The sequence below is a fragment of the Salmo salar genome, chromosome ssa01 (genome assembly GCF_905237065.1).
Source record: "Salmo salar chromosome ssa01, Ssal_v3.1, whole genome shotgun sequence".
NCBI lineage: Eukaryota > Metazoa > Chordata > Actinopteri > Salmoniformes > Salmonidae > Salmo > Salmo salar.
Genome location: NC_059442.1, coordinates 78,779,674 through 78,801,188, shown reverse-complemented (window position 1 = coordinate 78,801,188; position 21,515 = coordinate 78,779,674). Strand labels below are relative to the sequence as shown.

The 21,515-nt window shown below is 39.5% G+C and overlaps 1 protein-coding gene across 5 annotated transcripts in view; it reads right to left on the bottom strand.

The window, feature by feature from the left end:
- LOC106611541 (collagen alpha-1(XXI) chain) overlaps window positions 1-21,515 on the bottom strand; it is a 66,439-nt gene that overhangs the window by 7,154 nt on the left and 37,770 nt on the right. For 4 of the 5 annotated variants that reach the window (XR_006770805.1, XM_045722949.1, XM_045722946.1 and 1 more), the window contains 14 exons: window positions 15,754-15,807; window positions 15,606-15,659; window positions 15,369-15,422; window positions 14,374-14,427; window positions 13,659-13,712; window positions 13,518-13,571; window positions 12,216-12,269; window positions 6,777-6,821; window positions 6,109-6,162; window positions 5,860-5,913; window positions 4,620-4,673; window positions 4,343-4,414; window positions 3,441-3,476; window positions 880-924 (listed from right to left, as the gene is read on the bottom strand). Coding sequence is in view for 4 of the 5 variants with exons in the window: in XM_045722949.1 (XP_045578905.1) it covers window positions 880-924; window positions 3,441-3,476; window positions 4,343-4,414; window positions 4,620-4,673; window positions 5,860-5,913; window positions 6,109-6,162; window positions 6,777-6,821; window positions 12,216-12,269; window positions 13,518-13,571; window positions 13,659-13,712; window positions 14,374-14,427; window positions 15,369-15,422; window positions 15,606-15,659; window positions 15,754-15,807 (738 nt within the window). In the remaining variant the exon portion in view is untranslated. The remainder of the gene's footprint in view (window positions 1-879; window positions 925-3,440; window positions 3,477-4,342; window positions 4,415-4,619; window positions 4,674-5,859; window positions 5,914-6,108; window positions 6,163-6,776; window positions 6,822-12,215; window positions 12,270-13,517; window positions 13,572-13,658; window positions 13,713-14,373; window positions 14,428-15,368; window positions 15,423-15,605; window positions 15,660-15,753; window positions 15,808-21,515) is intronic. The other variant, XM_045722953.1, reaches the window with a different exon arrangement.

The window sequence follows — 21,515 nt, the reverse complement described above, 5'->3', positions numbered from 1 at the left end:
CAGCACTCCACCAATCAGGCCTTTATGGTAGAGTGGCCAGACTGAAGCCACTCCTTAGTAAAAGGCGCATGACAACCCTCTTGGAGTTTGCCAAAAGGCACCTAAAAGACTCTCAGACCATGAGAAACAAGACTCTCTGGTCTGATGAAGCCATCATTGAACTCTTTGGCCTGAATGCCAAGCATCACGTCTGGAGGAAACCTGGCACCATCCCTACGGTGAAGCATGGTGGATGCAGCATCATGCTGTGGGGATGTTTTTCAGCGGCAGGGACTGGGAGACTAGTCAGGATCGAGGGAAAGATGAACAAAGCAAAGTACAGAGAGATGAAAACCTGCTCCAGAGCGCTCAGGACCACAGACTTTGGCGAAAGTTTACCTTCCAACAGGACAACGACCCTAAGCACACAGCCACGACAATGCAGGAGTGGCTTCGGGACACGTCTGAATGTCCTTGAGTGGCCCAGCCAGAGCCCAGACTTGAATCCGAACGAACATCTCTGGAGAGACCTAAAAATAGCTGTTCAGCAACACTCCCCTTCCAACTTGACTAAGCTTGGGAGGATCTGCAGAAAAGAACGGGAGAAACTCCCCAAGTACAGGTGTGCCAAGCTTGTAGCATCATACCCCAAAGGTGCTTCAACAAAGTACTGAATACTTATGTAAATGTGATATTTCAGTTTTTGTTTTTTATACATTTGCAAGCATTTCAAAAAACCTGCTTTTGCTTTGTCGTTATGGGGTATTATGTATAGAATGATGAGTGGAAAATACTATTTAATCCTTTTTAGAATAAGGCTGTAACGTAACAAAATGTGGGAAAAGCCAAGGGGTCTGAATACTTTCCAAATGCACTGTAATCACAGGAAGGTCAACTTACATGATTACCTGGAATCCCCATATCTCCTTTTTCACCTCTTAATCCCTGTAGAGAAAATTCAACTAGCAATTATGGTGTTTGTTTTTAGTCGTACAATGTTTTTGTAATTTTTGCTTGTGGTTAAATGTAAGGTCTTCAGTAATCAAGTCATTGTCCTTCAGAACAGAGTTAAAATTTGCCAGTCAAGATTTTAGAATGAGATTTTACAGAAAGGTTGTTGCTACAGTTGAAGTCGTAAGTTTACATACACTTAGATTGGAGTCATTAAAACCACTCCACAAATGTATTGTTAACAAACTATAGTTTTGGCAAGTCGGTTACGACATCTACTTTGTGCATGACAAGTAATTTTCCCAACAATTGTTTACAGACAGATTATTTCACTTATTATTCACTGTATCACAATTCCAGTGGGTCAGAAGTTTACATACACTAAGCTGACTGTGCCTGTAAACAGCTTGGAAAATTCCAGACAATTATGTCATGGCTTTAGAAGCTTCTGATAGGCTAATTGACATCATTTGAGTCAATTGGAGGTGTACCTGTGGATGTATTTCAAGGCCTACCTTCAAACTCAGTGCCTCTTTGCTTGACATCATGGGAAAATCAAAAGAAATCAGCCAAGACCTCAGAAAGAAAATTGTAGACCTCGACAAGTCTGGTTCATCCTTGGGAGCAATTTCCAAACACCTGAAGGTGCCACGTTCATCTGTACAAACAATAGTACGCAAGTATAAACACCATGGGACCACACAGCCGTCATACTGTGGCTCAGTTGGTCGAGCATGGTGTTTGCAACTCCAGGGTTGTGGGTTCGATTCCCACGGGGGGCCAGTACGGAGAAAGACAAATGAAGAAAATGTATGAAATGAAATATATGCATTCACTACTGTAAGTCGCTCTGGATAAGAGCATCTGCTAAATGACACAAATGAAAATGTAAAAATACTGCTCAGGAAGGAGATGTGTTCTGTCTCTTAGAGATGAACGCACTTTGGTGTGAAAAGTGCAAATCAATTCCAGAACAGCAAAGGACCTTGTGAAGATGCTGGAGGAAACAGGTACAAAAGTATCTATATCCACAGTAAAACGAGTCCTACATCGACATAACCTGAAAGGCTGCTCAGCAAGGAAAAAGCCACTGCTCCAAAACTGCCATAAAAAAACATACTACGGTTTGCAACTGCACATGGGGACAAAGATTGCACTTTTTGGAGAAATGTCCTCTGGTCTGATGAAACAAAAATAAAACTGTTTGGCCATGATGACCATCGTTATGTTCGGAGGAAAAGAGGAGGCTTGCAAGCCGAAGAACACCATCCCAACCGTGATACACGGGGGTGGCAGCATCATGTTGTGGGGGTGCTTTGCTGCAGGAGGGACTGGTGCACATCACGAAATAGATGGCATCGTGAGGAGGAAAATTATGTGGATATATTGAAGCAACATCTCAAGACATCAGTCAGGAAGTTAAAGCTTGGTCGCAAATGGGTCTTCCAAATGAACAATGACCCTAAGCATACTTCCAAAGTTGTGGCAAAATGGCTTAAGGACAACAAAATCAAGGTATTGGAGTGGCTATCACAAAGCCCTGACCTCAATCCTATGGGAAATTTGTGGGCAGAACTGAAAAAGTGTGTGTGAGCAAGGAGGCCTACAAACCTGACTCAGTTACACCAGCTCTGTCAGGAGGAATGGGCCAAAATGCACCTAACTTGTTGTGGGAAGCTTGTGGAAGGCTACCCGAAATTTTTGACCCAATTCTACCAAATACTAATTGAGTGTATGTAAACTTCTGACCCACTGGGAATGTGATGAAAGAAATAAAAGCTGAAAAAAGAATTCTGTCTACTATTATTCTGACATTTCACATTCTTAAAATAAAGTGGTGATCCTAACTGACCTAAGACAGGGACTTTTACTAGGATTAAATGTCAGGAATTGTGAAAAACTGAGTTTAAATGTATTTGGCTAAGGTGTATGTAATCTTCCGACTTCAACTGTATGTCCATGAGAGTCAGTTTAATGGATATTTTACATCCAGAGCCTCAGTCCAAGTGACTTCTTAACCGCAGTCCTGTGGTGACATTGTCATTTGACTCGGTATGCTTCCTAGTTTTTCCCACAAAGATCATAGCTGTCCCTGTTTCCCATGACATTTAATTAAGAGGTTGTTCAACATGATTCCACTCCGGCTAAATGAAAGCAACCACATTTGGAAGGAGGTAGTGAACCGAGCATCCGATTACACCCCAAGCGGTCTATTGTAAATGGAAAATGTAGCAACCTCTATTTATGTTTTCCCAAGCAATCTCTGGTCCATAAGTAAAATTAACTTTTCAATATGTTCTACAGTTACAGTATGTTCACTTTCATTCTTTGCTGTGTACCATTATTTGTTCTCTTGGTCTGAGCAACATGGCAAAATACAATCAAACTGAATACTTGAAATGTCTGGAACATGAGGACAGACACTCTAGCCAAAGCCTCAGGTGTTGCTAATGGGTTTGAAATATCATCAGGTGTTACATAAGAAAACCCAAATGAAATGTTATGAATACCTCCCCTCCTCGTTCACCTGGATCTCCCCTTTTTCCCTGGTGAGATAGAAACGACACCGCAATCACATGTTATTGTTACGGGCAGTAGGAGAATACAGAGCTACGATTACAAATGTTTCAACTTCAATACCCACATACTGCACCACATCCATGACACATGCTATGGATATGACAGATGACAGTATGTTCAACATTATACAAGCCTCTTGTAGTGTTTCACTCGTTTTTTCAGATATTTTGTAGTAAGATTGCAACTTGTCCTGAAGTGGTAGAAATGAAATGAAAGGCAAACTGAAAAGTACTGTTTATGATATTTCTGAAATGGTAAACTATTGTCTCAAAAAATGTCTGTGAAACAGTTCCGGTAAACAATACTGTTATAGATCAATTATGTATTTTACTGCATTCAATTAACCCTCACCTGTAAATTGCAGTCCTTGGGGTAATTTATTTATTTCATCCCATGAAAGACTTGCTTGTTTGCTGTAGTATAAATTAATATTCTTTATTGAAGTTAATGGAGGTAAATCTGGATACACAGCTCCCCATAAAGTAGGTTTCTGGCTCCTAATTCTTAATTAAAATGCAATGTCAGTATTTTTCCTCTCTCATTAAATAAACAAAATGTGATCTGGATGGCAACACTGAAAACATTTGCAGAAATCATTCCTAATGCTCAATCACCGCTCAATTGTACACTACGCCTCAGAAGAAGAAAACATTTATATCAATTTCAAAAGGGTGTGAGATCCTCTTTGAACAGAACATTTGGTGAAAATGACTATAATTGCTAATTCCAGTAATTGCTAAATAGGCCTACACACAGGTAAATCCCTATCAAACTGTCAAGACACAGTATTTTCCCAGCAGTTAAGAGTGATTTTGTAGGAGCCTGTAAATACCTTAGGTCCTGTCAAGCCTGGCATTCCTGGGTGTCCTGGCTGACCTGCTATTCCAGGGTCACCTGACATGCCCTGGAATAACATTCATTCAATCAAGCATCATACTGTACATAGTAAGAACATATGGTAAGAACATGGTAAGGACACTTCGTCTTTTAGACGTTCTGTAGCTTAGATCGTACTGTAAACAGTTCTAAATTATGTCATGTATCACCTTTACTGTCTATTTACATTCACAATAGACATAATCAACAGATATGAAATGTTAAATGTTGACCTCTGGTCCTGAAACCCCTGGTTGACCTGGTAGTCCACTTTCACCTTTGTTGCCCTTTATTTGAGAAAATGTAATTAAAGGCGGAATTCCATAGTAAGACATAGCACACAAACCACAGTGGATACTGATATGGAAATACAATTCTGCTTTGAAATCATAAAATACTGCTGTGGAAAAAAAGAAAAGCTCATGATCAGCATTAGAGTTTTAGGCGACAATTGATTTTTCTAAACGAATGTGCTCCAGTAACGGCTGTCTGAAACGAATCCATGAATATGAAAACATTGCTCATGTCCATAAACTACTATTTCACTCCTGTGCCATTAACCAATACACATTGGCTCTCGTTAATGCGAGATCAGCTAATAAAAAGTGACTGGGAGACAGAGAGTCGAGACCAGAGAAACAGACCGCTTTTGATTTCCATCCCAAAATTCCACTGACGAAGGCAATAGTAGCACTGTAGGCTTGGACCACCACTTCATTTGGCATCACTAGTATAGCCATGGCACTGCTCTAAACAACATACTCGCTAGAAGTTATATCCATGTAGAAAATGCTAACCCAAGCTAGGGTTGCAAAATTCCAGGAACTTTCAATAAATTCCCTCGTTTTCTAGAAATCCTGGTTGGAATATTTCAACCCTAACCCAAGCAGAACTATATGCATCAACAATAACACTGAGGAACTGATTTCACACACCAACAGACAAGGGACTGATATTCACAGTGCAACTATAAAGTCCTGCCTTGTAAGGACAGATGAGGTAATGCAGCCAGCAGTATTTGGGATTTCATAACACTGCTCAGCAGTATTTGGGATTTCATACCAATACTCAATATCATTCAGGGTTTTACGGTTGCTCCGTGTGGTCATCACTGCCTCTAGTGGCGGTGTTGCAACACTGCATGATCTGGGGAGTACATTCCCTGATACAGTACCAGTAAGATCGGGTCAGAACACTCAAATTGCTCCACACATACTGTACCTTCATTGGTTCACAACGTTTCAATGCTAATGGTGTAATTAAGGTATGTGTTGGAGCAACTGAGTGTGCAGGTCTTTACTATTGCTATTTACTATTGAGATTTTCTCAGGCTAGCACCCCATGAAAGTACATTTGACTATTTCTGCAAATATTATTCACATGGACATTGGGCAAAGTAAAATTGACATCATCCCTGAAAGGGTCCGTTCACAGGATGTTACATTTCTTGAACAGAAGAGAAATTACTGTTACCTTAGGTCCAGGTTGCCCTGATGATCCAGGTTCACCAGGAAAGCCATTATCACCCTAAAGAAGAAAAACAAGAAAACAACATCAATTTAAATATTACCCGTATCTCTACACATTTGTTGTCATTGAGTAAGTGTGAAAATGACTTAGCACTATGTCAATACATATTTAAGACACATATAGTACTGTAAGTGTGATCCTGAATACATTTGGACAAATTGAAACTGCATCTATTGACTGCAGCCAACTTACAGATGTTCCAGTTGAACCTTTGGCACCTTTCAGTCCTGACGAACCAGCTTCACCCTGTAATTATAATGATAGAATTAATAACATATGCAGTAACTTTTTTATATTGTAATTTTGTGCAACGGTTTGCCAATTTTGAAAAAAAATTATATATAAGAACAACTTTCTTCATTGATTACATGTGTTTTCTTTCTATCTGTCACATGACAGCTTCATTAAAGATTATTTATGTATTTCTATATCAAAACTCGAACCATAGTTTATAAAAGTCTGATGTTATGGGAAAAAATGACTGAGTCCCCAGAATACTTTTAAAAATGTTCTGTGGGCTTGGCTGAAGTATTTTCAAATTTCAGTAATCCAAAAATAATTTGTGCATTTTCCAAAAGCCATCAAAAACACTTAATTATCTTCCTATTTATTGTATTCTATACTTTATAACGGTGCATGTAAACTGTGGTTGAACACAGCATAATGTTTAATAAAGAAGTACAATAACATAATAGCCTTTCTTGCAAGCACAAAATGTTTGCTAATGTAAAGCTTGCTGGAAAGGATATTGTGACTTTGAATCAATGTTTTTATTTAAAACACCATAATATCAATTTAATGGACAGTATCGGCATGTCCTGACATAAGAGCAGACCTTTATGATAATAACAGGAGCTCACCTTAGTTCCACTCTGGCCCACCTTTCCAGGCACGCCAGGAAAACCCTGGAAACAAAGACAGAGCAAATTAGGGTTAAGTGCCCTGCTGATTATTCACCTTGGGTATTTGAACCAGCAACCTTTCGGTTATGGGCTCGAACTGCTAGGCTACCTGCCACCCTTACTCTATATGACAGCACACAATGTCACTTTTTACTTACCATGATCATGGTATTAGCCTATACATTATAATTGTATTCAATGCATTTGTATTCAATACAGTATATAGATGAAAGGCAGACAAGAGTTTCCTCCCCCTCTAATGTAGCTAACATACATGGTTCACAGATGTATGGTTTTGTTTTCTTTCTTCTGAGAGTCTGGATTAATCACATATAAAATGTCTTTCCCCTGAGCTTCGCTTGCTTTATCAGCCAGCAGGTTTAATGGCTTCCAAAGGATGTTGTTAAAACAAATGCAAATACAGCCCTAATGCAGAGAACAGTGGTACTATATACTGTTGGGTATCACAATGAATGGACAGGAAGATAGCGTCTTAAAACCTTAAAACCTCATTGTATTTATAATGCATCAGAGAGATTATTGTACCAATCTATATAACATACAGTATGTGTGTGTTAACCCTTTGTTTATCTCTTCATAAAATGTTGATTGATTTTACATGAATAACTGGTTGACTCCTAAAAAAGATAAACCTAATAGTACAAATAGGTTTGTTGTCCAAGAAATACACTACGTTGAGAGGAATCTTAAAGTTTGTATAGAGAAAATACACATGTTTATGTGCACCTATAAGTGCTCTCTGCACACAATAGTTTTCACTTGGATATAAATATAAATAATCAATCATTTCAACATGAAAAATGTATCTTGGACACTTTCAGAGTCTCATTACGACATAAAGTCTCATTCCTCAAAGCTAATAAAAAAGCCACTGTATATACAGTAGATGGTTTTAAATTAACAGTGACACAGTCCCAAAAAGACTTTAGACAAGTTACTACTAATTGATATCAATAATAGGTGTTTCAAATACTTGAGGATAAGTTCCATGAAGTAGAATGGATGCATTCCAGTTCCATGCAAGCTTACCCATTTTATCTGACCACTCAGTGTAACAAATCTGGAGTTTATAATAAGAAGCATGTGTGTAGTGAACAAATATGCCATGTTTATGGAAATACTAAACAAGGCCTACTACATTTAGTGATACCAAATATCCCTGATAATTCACTGTGGTCTAACCCTGAGGCCAAAGACAAAATATTGTGTACAGGCCAATGTCAGTTGATACGTCATCTTTAAGTAGTCCCAGAGACGACTATGTCTCCTTTTTCAAGTATGATCTACGTATGTTCATAGCTGCATGCATATTATCTGTTGAAAACATGTCCTCCTTTTCAAAGATTTTAAACAGACATCTCTTTCACACTTCAAACAAAGAATAACTTCAAAGGCTATACGAATATGGGTGACGTAACAGGTTCTTACGTAGTTTGTGTTTTGGCGGAAAATGAAGAATAACCAACAATGTCACATCCCAAGCAGGGATTGAGAAGCATTTTACATTTACATGTATTAATAAACATTGAGTGATGCTCTAGAATTTCCCAGAAATCTCTTACATTTTAGGAATTTAGCAGATGCTCTTATCCAGAGCAACTTACAATATTGAGTACATATATTTTCATACTGGTCCCCCTTGGGAATTGACCCCATAACCCTAGCGTTGCAAGCACAACGCCCCACCAACTGAGCTACACAGGACTACATACCTGTCTGTTCCCCTTTAAGTGATTATTATATCTTCCTTGCCAATAGCATCTATTTCTCCACCAGTATCAACACTGGTAGGATCCTTGTTTTTTTTTTTGTGCCAATTTCTAAATAACTATCATCTTTAAAAAGTTATGCTTTCCTAGATGTTTCTCTGTGTGAAGGTGCCTGGACCGGGCCTTGGAAAATGTTTTCCGTTTTTTTACCACGTCTTATTCAGAGGTATGCTCCTCTATTCTTCCTAAAATGCTTCCCTTTCTTGCTTTTGATGTTCATGTGGTAGACTAACTATATAAACAATGTTACTTGGCCATATCACGACATGCAACACCGTACCACAACTTTCTTATTCCTCAGATGTTTTTCATATAGCTAGCATGCCAAAGTGGTCAAAAGTCACACATTTCACTACCTCAGAGGTAATTCCCCTAAGACCCCTAAGACTTTCATTATCAAACACACAACCATCAAAACATTATGTTAGCCAAATTCTGCATATTCCGTTAAACCTCACCGCATAATCTGATCTACTGGTCTTGCACTCTAAAAGCCATCCCACTGGGCACACGGTGGTTGAATCAACATTGTTTCCACGTCATTTCAATGAAATTACGTTGAACCAACGTGGAAAAGATGCTGAATTGACGTCTGTTCCCAGTGGGATAGATCTATGTTTGGCAGTTGAGCGTGGCAATATTTGTTGTTAATGGACCAATGGGAAAGGTGCCTAACGTTTGTGAATGTACAGTTGAGTCAATAAACAGTTTTTAATTGTTGAGCATATCCAACAAAACTACCTTGAAATGGCTCTTTAGTAATTTTTCATGATAAACGGTGGCAGATGTTTGGCAAATGACAGAGACTATATCTTGAGGGGATTGTAAAAGAACATGGAAACATGTTGCAAAATAACTCCTCAAGAATCCTCAGACACTGCAAACATATTAAACGCTGTTCCCTAGACCATGCTATTGATCAAATCATGAGAAATTACATCACTTATTAAAGATCAGGACAATTAGCCACATCAGTTAAGACACAATAAAAATCCATTGATGTGTCAGATAAGACAGGGAATCAGATGAGCCAAAAGCTAATGTACGTGTAAAGACATTCTTGGAATAGGCTAAGTAGTATATCATGGTCAACTATGGTATGTGACACGTATTCTTGGATCACTGATGGAGTATGGGGGAGATAAGTGTTATTCTATGAACAGGTTGTGACTGTGACACTTAAATGACTCATGGCTCATTGAAGGTGATAAAGACATATTGGCACAAAGCATTTCATATATTATTTTCTTCCAATGGAATTATATTTATTTGCCTTTCTATGAAGTGTCCAAGAACAGCCTTTGTTCCATTCTCTTTACTTTGTTACATTGTGTTCTACTCATTTGAAATTTGACTGCAAAGAACTCCAGCTAGCACAGTGGATCTGGGCCAATTCCGGCTGTGAGTCCGGGCACTCGGCTGAGAGTCAGACTCGGCCCGACGTCATTTGGCCCGAGTCTGGGCCGCCTTCGGCAGTATTACTTATAGCTAGGATGCGGGATTGAGCTCGGGCTGATTCCGGTGTGAGTTATGTGGCCCAAATGTATTACTTGGGGCTCGGGCCGATTCCGGTGTGAGTTATCTGGCCCAAATGTATTACTTGGAGCTCGGGTAAATTGTGGCTACTCTCTGGCAGATGAATACACGGGCTGCTTTATATAATTAACATGTTGTTATTAATTTATTTTTCCATATTTTCTCATTGTTTCTGTGATCCAAAAATGTAATTAACATTTCAATTAAATTCTTTAAGAGTCTTTTCTGTTTAAGTAGTATTTTAGTACTTTGATACTTTGTACAAAGCATTCAAAACTTTGTGAATGGGGCCTCCCGAGTGGCACAGCGGTCTAAGACACTGCATCGCAGTGCAAACTGTGTTGCTACAGATGCTAGCTCGATTCCTGTCTGTGTCGCAGCCAGCCACGACCGGGAGACCCATGAGGCGACGCACAATTGGCCCAGTGTCGTCCGGGTTAGGGGAGGGTTGGCCGGCCGGGATGTCCTTGTCCCATCGCGCTGTAGCTAGTCCTGTGGCGATTTGGCGCCCATGCACGCTGACACGGTCGCCAGCTGCACGTTGGTACGGCTGGCTTCTGGGTTAAGTGTGCATTGTGTCAAGAAGCAGTGCGGCTTGGCAGGGTTGTGTTTCGGAGGACGCACGGATCTTGATCTTCGCCTCCCGAGGCCGTAAGGGAGTTGTAGCGATGGGACTGCAACTGCCAATTGGATATGATGAAAAGGGGGTACATTTTCTTTCATTTTGTGTACATTTATTTACATTTACATCGGGCCGCTTCTGGGGGGGATTCTGGTAAGATGCCGGCAAAGTCGGCTGAAATCCGGTAGACGGAAACGGCCCGATGTACTTGGACCGATTCTGTGCAGTGATTCATTTTGATTCCGGGCCGAGTCTGACACCCGATTCCGGGCCGATTCAATCAGTTCCGGACCCCGGAAGAGGGCCACTTCTGGGACGATTCCTCATTGCTAGCTGGAAAATCAACATCCTTTCAATTCCAAACACTAAATACGCCCCGAAGGACCTTTAACACCACATGAGCTACAGTATCTTGCTTGGTCAGCAAAATGCTCACGTGCAGGTTTTGCTATACTGCACCCATCTGTTGGCTTTGGATAGGGCCTGTAAGTAGTTTTGGAGGACCAATAGGAGGTGCTCATCCATCTAATCTAAAAACCCTCCAATGGCTCAATGTGTCATCTTTTAGATACAACACTCATGATATTCGCTGGTTATTGAAAATACCATGACACTTGTCTGAAGAGTAGGGGTGTTAACCCTGGTGTCCTGGCTACAATTCCTTTTGTCACCCAATACAGTATGTCCATAGCCACCTAATCTTCCACAGCATCCAACTGGATCACTCAACCCATTCCTTCTCCCATGCCATTAATGCCATTGTCATCAACACATCTGGGAAAATAATAATGAAATAAATACATTGAAAATAAATAGAAAACAATATACAATCACTTCTAAAGACACTAGCTTGAGGGGATTGTAGGCAGCTACAACTATTGTGCGGTTTAGTCCATAAAGACGCTCATTGGATGTTCTGGCCAACCAAATGGCTTACAGCCCTGTGGAGCAACTGACTCATTCTCGAACATTTTAGTTCCATCACTCAGATTGTGTGGCCAAATCGGCAAAACTGCACATTAATGGCGATGCCCTTGTGTAAAACTTTATTTTTCAGATAAAAAAAATGTCTGTCCCCAAATGACTATAACATTTTTCCAATTAGCTGTGTTCCCAGCATCACATAAAAGTTACGTATTTCCATAATAGGATTAATATCCTGGGATGAACTACAGGGGAACCACTCCAAATGTACTAGCTGTCAGAAAAAGTCTCATGTTCCATGGTGTCTGCTTTGATTCAAATAACCCCAGATGACCAAGACTGTTTTGGATATCTCCTGCTAAAGTCAAGGAACTTGTTTAATTTGAGGGGGTGGGGGGGCAATTCTGGAATTTTTCCTATTATAGAAACCCAAGCACAGAAGAAAATAGACCATTTAGAGTGCATTGGAATGTAAAGTCTAAATAAGCAATGGTTAAAGAAAGTATATAAGTGTTCATGACTTACAAGATGGCCCTCCCTTCCATCTAGACCAGGTATGCCAGCTGCTCCAACTTCTCCCTATTGATTAAAAGAATGCATCAAAATATCATAAGCACAGATAACATGCCTGATGATTCAGTGTACCCATTACAGGTACAGCTCAAAAGAGATAGCAGCACTCAATCATGTATTTAGTCATTGGATACTGTCTCAACTATCTTTGATACATAACGTTAGCAGTATAGGTGTTAGATGAGGCATCAGTGGGTTTGTACAGGATTAGCTCTCCATTTATCCATGATGTCAAGCCATGATTTGCAATAAACTGGCAATCAGATTTGCAACAAACTGCTAATCTAAAGACATTAGGAACATACAATGAAGAACTACTTTTTTTTAAGGTGCTATATGTGAGAGAAAAAAAGAATTTATTTTTTAGAATAAATCCAGAATTCATAACGCAAACACAACATCCTAAATGGTGATGAACTGCTGTTAAGATAATGAAAACCATGTGTCAGAGAAACCTGGAAACATCAATGATGGCTGAGCTGAGAAGGAACAAGAAGAAACACTGGTGCTAACCCATTTACAGATCACAATGGTGCTAACCCATTTACAGATCACAATGGTGCTAACCCATTTACAGATCACAATGGTGCTAACCCATTTACAGATCACAATGGTGCTAACCTGTGTATAGATCACAATGGTGCTAACCCATTTATAGATCACAATGGTGCTAACCCATTTATAGATCACAATGGTGCTAACCCATTTATAGATCACTCTGGTGCTAACCCATTTATAGATCACAATGGTACTAACCCATTTATAGATCACTCTGGTGCTAACCCATTTATAGATCACAATGGTGCTAACCCATTTATAGATCACAATGGTGCTAACAGCAATAATAGATTTCCACTGTTGGGGAACTCCCAGACAATAACAGCAAATCCTTTGGGGGTTCAGTTCAGATCGACTATGCCAAGTCAACCTGATGGTCCATGTTTTCATACGTCAATCCCATCCCTCTGCAAGTTGATTAAATAAGACATCTCAGGCTTATCCCCACCCCCCAAAAAAACAAAAAATATAAAAACAACCTTGCACTTGACTTTTTCTACTAGTACTGACTGCTGATAAATTCTTTATTGAGTAAAAATGTACTTACTACGACTGTGATAATTGGTTGTCTCACCTAGTTATCTTAAGATGAATGTACTAACTGTAAATGTATGAATGTACTATCTCTCTGGATAACAGCATTTGCTAAATTACTAAAATGGTAAATGTAAAATGATCAGTGACATAAAAACAAACCTTTTGACCGATTTGTCCTGGAAGTCCATTCTTTCCATCTCTTCCAGGTAAACCCTGAGTTGAAGAATGGGAGAAAGAGAGATGTTTTCAAACTTAAAGGCACATCAGCTCCTGGTTTGACACCAGAGTACCTATACGTACTGGTTCTCCTGGATGTCCTGCTGGCCCAGGGTGTCCCCTGCCTCCTTTTTCTCCCTGAAATCATCAAATCATCAAGATTACCAATATTGAAAGGACCAATGAGGCCAATGTACTGTATACATTTGTAAATATATTTGTCAACTTGAAAGCCTAAGCAAGTTGCCAGTTAACTACTACCTAACCTATACTTTAAGCACCAGCTGTTAGAGCAGCTCACAGATCACTGCACCTGTACATAGCCCATCTGTAAATAGCCCATCTGTAAATAGCCCATCTGTAAATAGCCCATCCAACTACCTCATCCCCATACTGTACATTTTCTTTTTGCTTCTTTGCACCCCAGTATCTCTACTTGCATATTCAACTGATGCACATCTATCACTCCAGTGTTTAATTGCTAAATTGTAATTATTTCACCACTATGGCCTATTTATTGCCTTTACCTCCCTTATCTTACCTAATTTGCACACATTGTATTTAGACTTTTTCTATTGTGTTATTGACTGTATGTTTGTTTATTTAATGTGTAACTCTGTGTTTTGGTTTGTGTTGCACTGCTTTGCTTTATCTTGGCCAGGTCACAGTTGTAAATTAGAACTTGTTCTCAACTGGCCTACCTGGTTAAATAAAGGAGAAAAAATATATATATATTCTGTTAATTTAGCCACTATTGTATATAACCATGTGATAAATGACAGTGTTGTGATATTCTTACCACTTGGCCATCTTTGCCGGAAAGTCCTGGTCCCCCTGAAAGACCTAAAGAGCCCTGGGAAAGAAATGAAATATACTGAAAGTTTGATAACAAGTTATTAACATGCAACGCTCCTTACCTACCTTTCTCTGATAACATTTGATCAAGTGCCTCCGGAAACTGAGGCAGTGAAAGTATTTGAAACTTTACCTATAACACCTGCATTAGCAAAATTACAAGTGACAATGTGCTGATAATAAAACAGACACTGCCTCATAAAAAGAGCTGGTCTCTTGGATTCAAATGGAAAAATGGGCTGTATTGTCACATAACATTTACTGTGCATTACTATGTTCGTAATATCAAAGGTAAACTCTTACTGTACATGTAATAGTCATCAGATACTAATAGTTATAGATACTATTGTATGACATACTGCATGTGGTTCAAATTCAAAGATCCTGTGGTGTGCCTGGGAATATCCTGGGAAAACATCTTGCTGTTTTCCTTATAAACTACACTGTTTCATCCATGTGATGTTCTCTCTTATTTACTTTGGTCTGATCTCATAAAATACACATGATCATATTTGATGTGGGATTCAGTTCAGCAGCTGTTTATTTCAATTGAAGACAGTTCTATTATGATACTTCAGAGTGCATTTATCTCTCTATTATGCATGGAAATACTTGGGAACAGATTTCCCAAATTAAGATCACTTAGAGCTGATCTGGTTTTTACATTTTTTATGTCCAACAATGAAAATGCAAAGAATATATATATATATATATATATATATATATATATATATATATATATATATATATATATATACTGTATATATACTGTATATATACTGTATATATTTATATATGTTTTGCTCAGAAAACATGGGGTGTCAAATAAAACCACCCACGGGCCAAATTTGGCCCTCGAGCCGCCAGTTGGGAAACCCTGTTCTACAGAGATTCATACATTTGATAACCTCATTCAGTGAAACCACTTTTATGGCGTACCTTTTCACCTGCTTGGCCCGATGGCCCAGGTAATCCCGGAACCCCTCTTTCACCCTGAAAAGACAAGATTTATATGTAAAATGTGTGTTTGATAAAAGGGATTGTAGATTATTAGAAGTAGCTTTTGATCAGTACTCTGGAATCCAATCATTGGTGATAATGCTTCAAAGCATCAGTGTCATAAAATAGATTATGCCAATAAAACGTAATACCAATGCCCTTTTTTGACCTTCCTACCGAATCACCAGGCCGTCCTTGTTCTCCCTTGTTACCATCAACCCCGCGTCGCCCCTGAAATAGTGAACAGAAAGAGCAGCTCCATTGATTTACCATCAAAAACCCTAGTCTGATCAAAACATAATTTGTTTTAGAGTGCAGCTGATACCTCTGTCCCAGTTGGACCCTGTGGCCCAGGAACTCCTCGGTTGCCAGAGATGCCCTTTAATTTAAAAAGCGGAGAGATGAGAAGTCATGAGATATTCACCCTTTATTAATGTTGCTCATAGATAAAACACATTTATCAGCTGTGTGTTAAATTAAATTGCAACTTTTTAAAACCTTCATACATACACCCTTCATAAGCTCGTTTTAAGGCTTGTATACATAGATGCTTCAGAAGTCATTCAAAAGGAAATGCTATATGAAGGGTAACAAAGGGGTTTTGATACATTTGACAAAGCATCAGATATAAGAAACTTTTATATCACTCTTCATGTAGTATTTTTTTATTTCACCTTTTTTTAACCAGGTAAGCTAGTTGAGAACAAGTTCTCATTTACAACTGCGACCTGGCCAAGAAAAAGCAAAGCAGTGCGACAAAAACAACAACACAGAGTTACACATGTCCAAACTTATGACTGGTACTGTATATGTGATAGAATGTATAGACATTATGGACAGTGAATATGTTGTATATCTGAAGAATACATGGATAGAATAGTATATACACAGCAATAGTTAAATTGGATACTCCTTGACTAGAATACAGTATATACTGTATGAAGTGGGTAAAACAGTAGGTAAACATTATTAAAGTGACCAGTGTTCCATTATTAAAGTGACCAGTGTTCCATGTCTATATGCATAGGCCAGAAACCTCTGAGGTGTAGGGTTGAGTATACGGGTGATAGCCGGCTAGTGATGGCTATTTAACAGTCTGATGGCCTTGAGATAGAAGCTGTTTTCGGTCTCCTGGTCCCAGCTTTGACGCACCTCCAACGACCTCACCTTCTGGATGATAGCGGGGTGAAAATCCCTTGGCTCGGGTGGATGAAGTCCTTAATGATCTTTTTTGTCCTTCCTGTGACAGCTGGTGCTGTAGATGTCCTGGAGGGCAGGCAGTGTGCTCCCGGTGATTCGTTGGGGAGACCGCACCAACCTCTGGAGAGCCCTGAGGTTACGGACGGTGCAGTTGCCATACCATGCGGTAATATAGCCCGACAGGATGCTCTCAATGGTACATCTGTAAAAGTTTGTGACAGTTTTAGGAGCCAAGCCGAATTTCTTCAACCTCCTGAGGTTGAAGTGGTGCTGTTGCTCCTTCTTCACCACACTGTCTGTGTGGGTGGACAATTTCAGATTGCCAGTGATCTCAGATTTGCTTTGTTAAAGTCCCCAGCTACAACAAATTCGGCCTCAGGATATGTGGCATCCAGTTTACACAAAGTCCAGTGTAGTTCCTTGAGAGCCGTTGTGGTATTTGCTTGTGAGGTATTCTAGGTCGAGTGAACAAAAGGACTGTTCCTATACGTTACCACAAGCACACCATGAGTAGTTAATAATGAAACACACACCTCTGCTTTTATTCTGACCCTGACCTGTTCACCGGACGTGCTTGTTGCACCCTCGACAACTACTATGATTATTATTATTTGACCATGCTGGTCATTTCTGAACATTTTAACATTTTAACATCTTGACCATGTTCTGTTATAATATCCACCCTGCACAGCCAGAAGAGGACTGGCCACCCCTCATAGCCTGGTTCCTCTCTAGGTTTCTTCCTAGGTTTTTGGCCTTTCTAGGGAGTTTTTCCTAGGGAGTTTTTCCTAGCCACTGTGCTTCTTTCACATGCTTTGCTTGCTGTTTGGGGTTTTAGGCTGGGTTTCTGTACAGCACTTTGAGATATCAGCTGATGTACGAAGGGCTATATAAAACTAAATTTGATTTGATTTGATTTGATTATTCTGCCCGGAGAGTTCTTTATTCCTGTCTGCGCAATGTACTGAGACCCCAGCTGGCTGTATGGACAGGGACAGTATATCCGGAGAGGGCCATGATTCCATGACACAGAGTATGTTACAGTCCGTGATGTCTCTCTGGAAGGAGATCCTCACCCTGAGCTCGTCTACTTTATTGTCCAGGGACTGAACATTAGTGAGTAATATACTTGGAAGCGGTGGAGGGTGTGCATGCCTCCTGAGTCAGACTAAAAGTCAACTCTGAATATCTCTTCTCTGCCGGCGGCGTCTTGGAGCAACCTCTGGGATAAGTTCAGTAGAGTTGGGTGGTACAAAGAAAGGATCCAATTCAGGAAAGTTGTATTTCTGGTCAAAATGCTGGTGAGTTACCGCCACGCTGATATCCAAAAGTTATTTCCGGCTGTATGTAATAACGCAAAAAACTGTCTGGGATTACAATTCTGCATGGGTCTTTACACTTTGTGCCATGGGAAACTAGGCTACTGTACAGGGTTCAGTGCCAATTCTGTAATGTCTTTTACACTTTCACACCCATACTTGATTACACTGCAAGTGGGCACCATTTGTATATTTAATGTACAGTAAGTGTGCCGACAAATTCATTGGGGAAAATGTTAGGGTTGTCCGAATAAGATAATTATTCTCTACATAATTGCTCAATTCTATTTAATGACTCAAAACACTAAACGATGTTTACTGAACTCAACGATTCTTAGTTGCTAAGGACGTTAACTTGTTATGGATAGGGGGCAGTATTTTCACGGCCGGATAAAAAACGTACCTGATTTAATCTGATTATTACTCCTGCCCAGAAACTAGAATATGCATATAATTATTAGCTTTGGATAGAAAACAATCCAAAGTTTCTAAAACTGTTTGAATGGTATCTGTGAGTATAACAGAACTCATTTGGCAGGCCAAAACCTGAGAAGATTCCAAACAGGAAACGCCCTCTCTGACTATTTCTTGGCCTTCTTGATCATCTCTATCCAAAACAGGGGATCTCTGCTGTAACGTGACATTTTCTAACGCTCCCATAGGCTCTCAGAAGGCGCCAGAACGTTGAATGATGACTTTGCAGGCCATGGCTGAAAAACAGTAGCGCATTTGGATAGTGGTCGATCTGAGAACAATGAGACTGGGGGCGCGTGCACGAGAAGACTCCATGTTTTTATTTTTTCGTCTTTGAACGAAAACAGGGTTTCCCGGTCGGAATATTATCGCTTTTTTATGAGAAAAATCGCATAAAAATTGATTTTAAACAGCGTTTGACATGCTTCGAAGTACGGTAATGGAATATTTTGAATTTTTTTGTCACGAAATGCGCCGGGCGCGTCACCCTTCTTTATCCTTCGGATAGTGTCTTGAACGCACGAACAAAACGCCGCTATTTGGATATAACTATGGATTATTTGGAACCAAACCAACATTTGTTATTGAAGTAGAAGTCCTGGGAGTGCATTCTGACGAAGAACAGCAAAGGTAATCCAATTTTTCTTATAGTAAATGTGAGTTTGGTGAGGGCCAAACTTGGTGGGTGTCAAAATAGCTAGCCCGTGATGCCGGGCTATCTACTCAGAATATTGCAAAATGTGCTTTCACTGAAAAGCTATTTTAAAATCGGACACCGCGATTGCATAAAGGAGTTCTGTATCTATAATTCTTAAAATAATTGTTATGTTTTTTGTGAACGTTTATCGTGAGTAATTTAATAAATTCACCGGAAGTGTTCGGTGGGAATGCTAGTACTGAACGTCACATGCTAATGTAAAAAGCTGGTTTTTGATATAAATATGAACTTGATTGAACAAAACATGCATGTATTGTATAACATAATGTCCTAGGAGTGTCATCTGATGAAGATCATCAAAGGTTAGTGCTGCATTTAGCTGTGGTTTTGTTTTTTGTGACATTATATGCTAGCTTGAAAAATGGGTGTCTGATTATTTCTGTCTGGGTACTCTGCTGACATAATCTAATGTTTTTCTTTCGCTGTAAAGCCTTTTTGAAATCGGACAGTGTGGTTAGATAAAGGAGAGTCTTGTCTTTAAAATGGTGTAAAATAGTCATATGTTTGTAAAATGGAAGTTTTCGGATTTTCGAGGACTTTGTATTTCGCGCCACGCTCATCATTGGATATTGGAGCAGGTGTTCCGCTAGCGGAACGTCTAGATGTAAGATTAACATATGCAATAAAACAGCCCCCTTGTTTTGGAATAACCTCAAATGTAACATCTGCCCTAACTTCAGTGGTAGGATGACATGTACGGGTTTCATTGTTACATAGTGTAGAATTTGAAATAAACTGATATCTTTCCTCTGATTACAAGTGATGACTTCACAAAACACTTGTGAAAGACACTCTCTTATCCCTTTACTGCACTTTTGGAGGAAGATTTGCTTCAACAATGCACTGCCAGTATTCAAAGGCCACAGTAGGTTCACAAAGAACATATTGTACTGTAAACTGGTCTACACTTCTCATGACCTCAGTCATCAGTAGAGATCAGTATTGAGTGCAAGTTGAACACCCCACACAGACCAATTTACAGTATTTCAAAGCCTCTAATGGAAAAAGCAATGAAAATATATGACTTCAAAATGTCATCCGAACAGCGAGTTGATACATAGTTCATTGACAGAAAACAATGAACAAATTGAAGTCATGAAAATGACTGAAACAATAGGTCTTTTATCCATGATATAGTTTAGGCAGAAAAGGACACAACTTGACCTTGAATAATGATGATATTCAAAAATTGAATTCAAATGCCACTTGGGCAAACAATACTGAAAAATTACAGGGCAGTTTCACGGACACAGATCAAGCCTAGTCCTAACCTAAAACTGACTTTCAATGGAGATTCTCCACTGAGCTTGCGTTTTAGTCCAGGACTAGGCTAAATCTGTGTCCGGGTAACCGCCCCCACAAGTTCAGTGTGATAGTAATAGAGCTGGTACAAGCAAACAAGCAATATCAGAAGAAGTGCCACTCATGTTTTCTGTTAATGAATTTCAAAGTTATTATGTGAGGATTCATGCAGAGACTGTTACCTTTCATGCTCAACAGTTTCAATGAAATCTGACTGCTAACGCACAAACACCTTCTAAATCAAGTTACAAGATTTATCCTGTTACAATGATGGTCCCCTGCAAGTTACGATATACTGTACTCTTCATGGAAACAATGACCATGCATCCCCCTAAAACATTTGCTTCATTCATACAAATGTAATATTCCCCTCAAGGTCTTCATCATGTTTTCATCATAGCTAGCAATCTCAACACACTCTAAGGGGTCTATTCAATGAATTCCGGTAAGACAATTCCGCTCCAACACAAAGAAACCATGCACCAACATAGAGTGAAGATATGTAGGCACTTTATCATTAACCTAGACACTGTACTGTATGTCAGAGCGACATTCACCTTCACAAATGAAATTACCCATTCTTCTCTTTTTCTTTCAGTTTGATATTAGAGAGCATCTCAGGGAGGACTTGCTTCAATGACTATCTTCATGGTCTGTTTCATAACCATTATATTCTGACTATAGGCCACTTAATAACATATAATCTGGTGAAGATTCAATATGTTTCAATATCTTCAGTGGCAACCAGATCACTATATCAAAGTCTACGCTCAGTCTCTGCAGATGTACTGTATGTTAACAAAACTGTGGCAGGAATGATTACTTACATTTGACTACGATCTAGTCTAGATACTGTAGATCAGGACGTATTATTTAAAACACAAAGCTTTCCTGCAAATAATGATATATGAATGGTCTCCATCTGACCATCCTCATGTGCCCAGTTATCACACCAGTAGAAGAAACAAAGTTTCTCCTGCCTCCCAGTAGGAAGCAACAGCCTTCAGAGTTAGCCAAGTGCTCTTGCCAAGTATTGTACTTTACTGAAGAAATAAGGCCCAAGGGGGTGTGGTA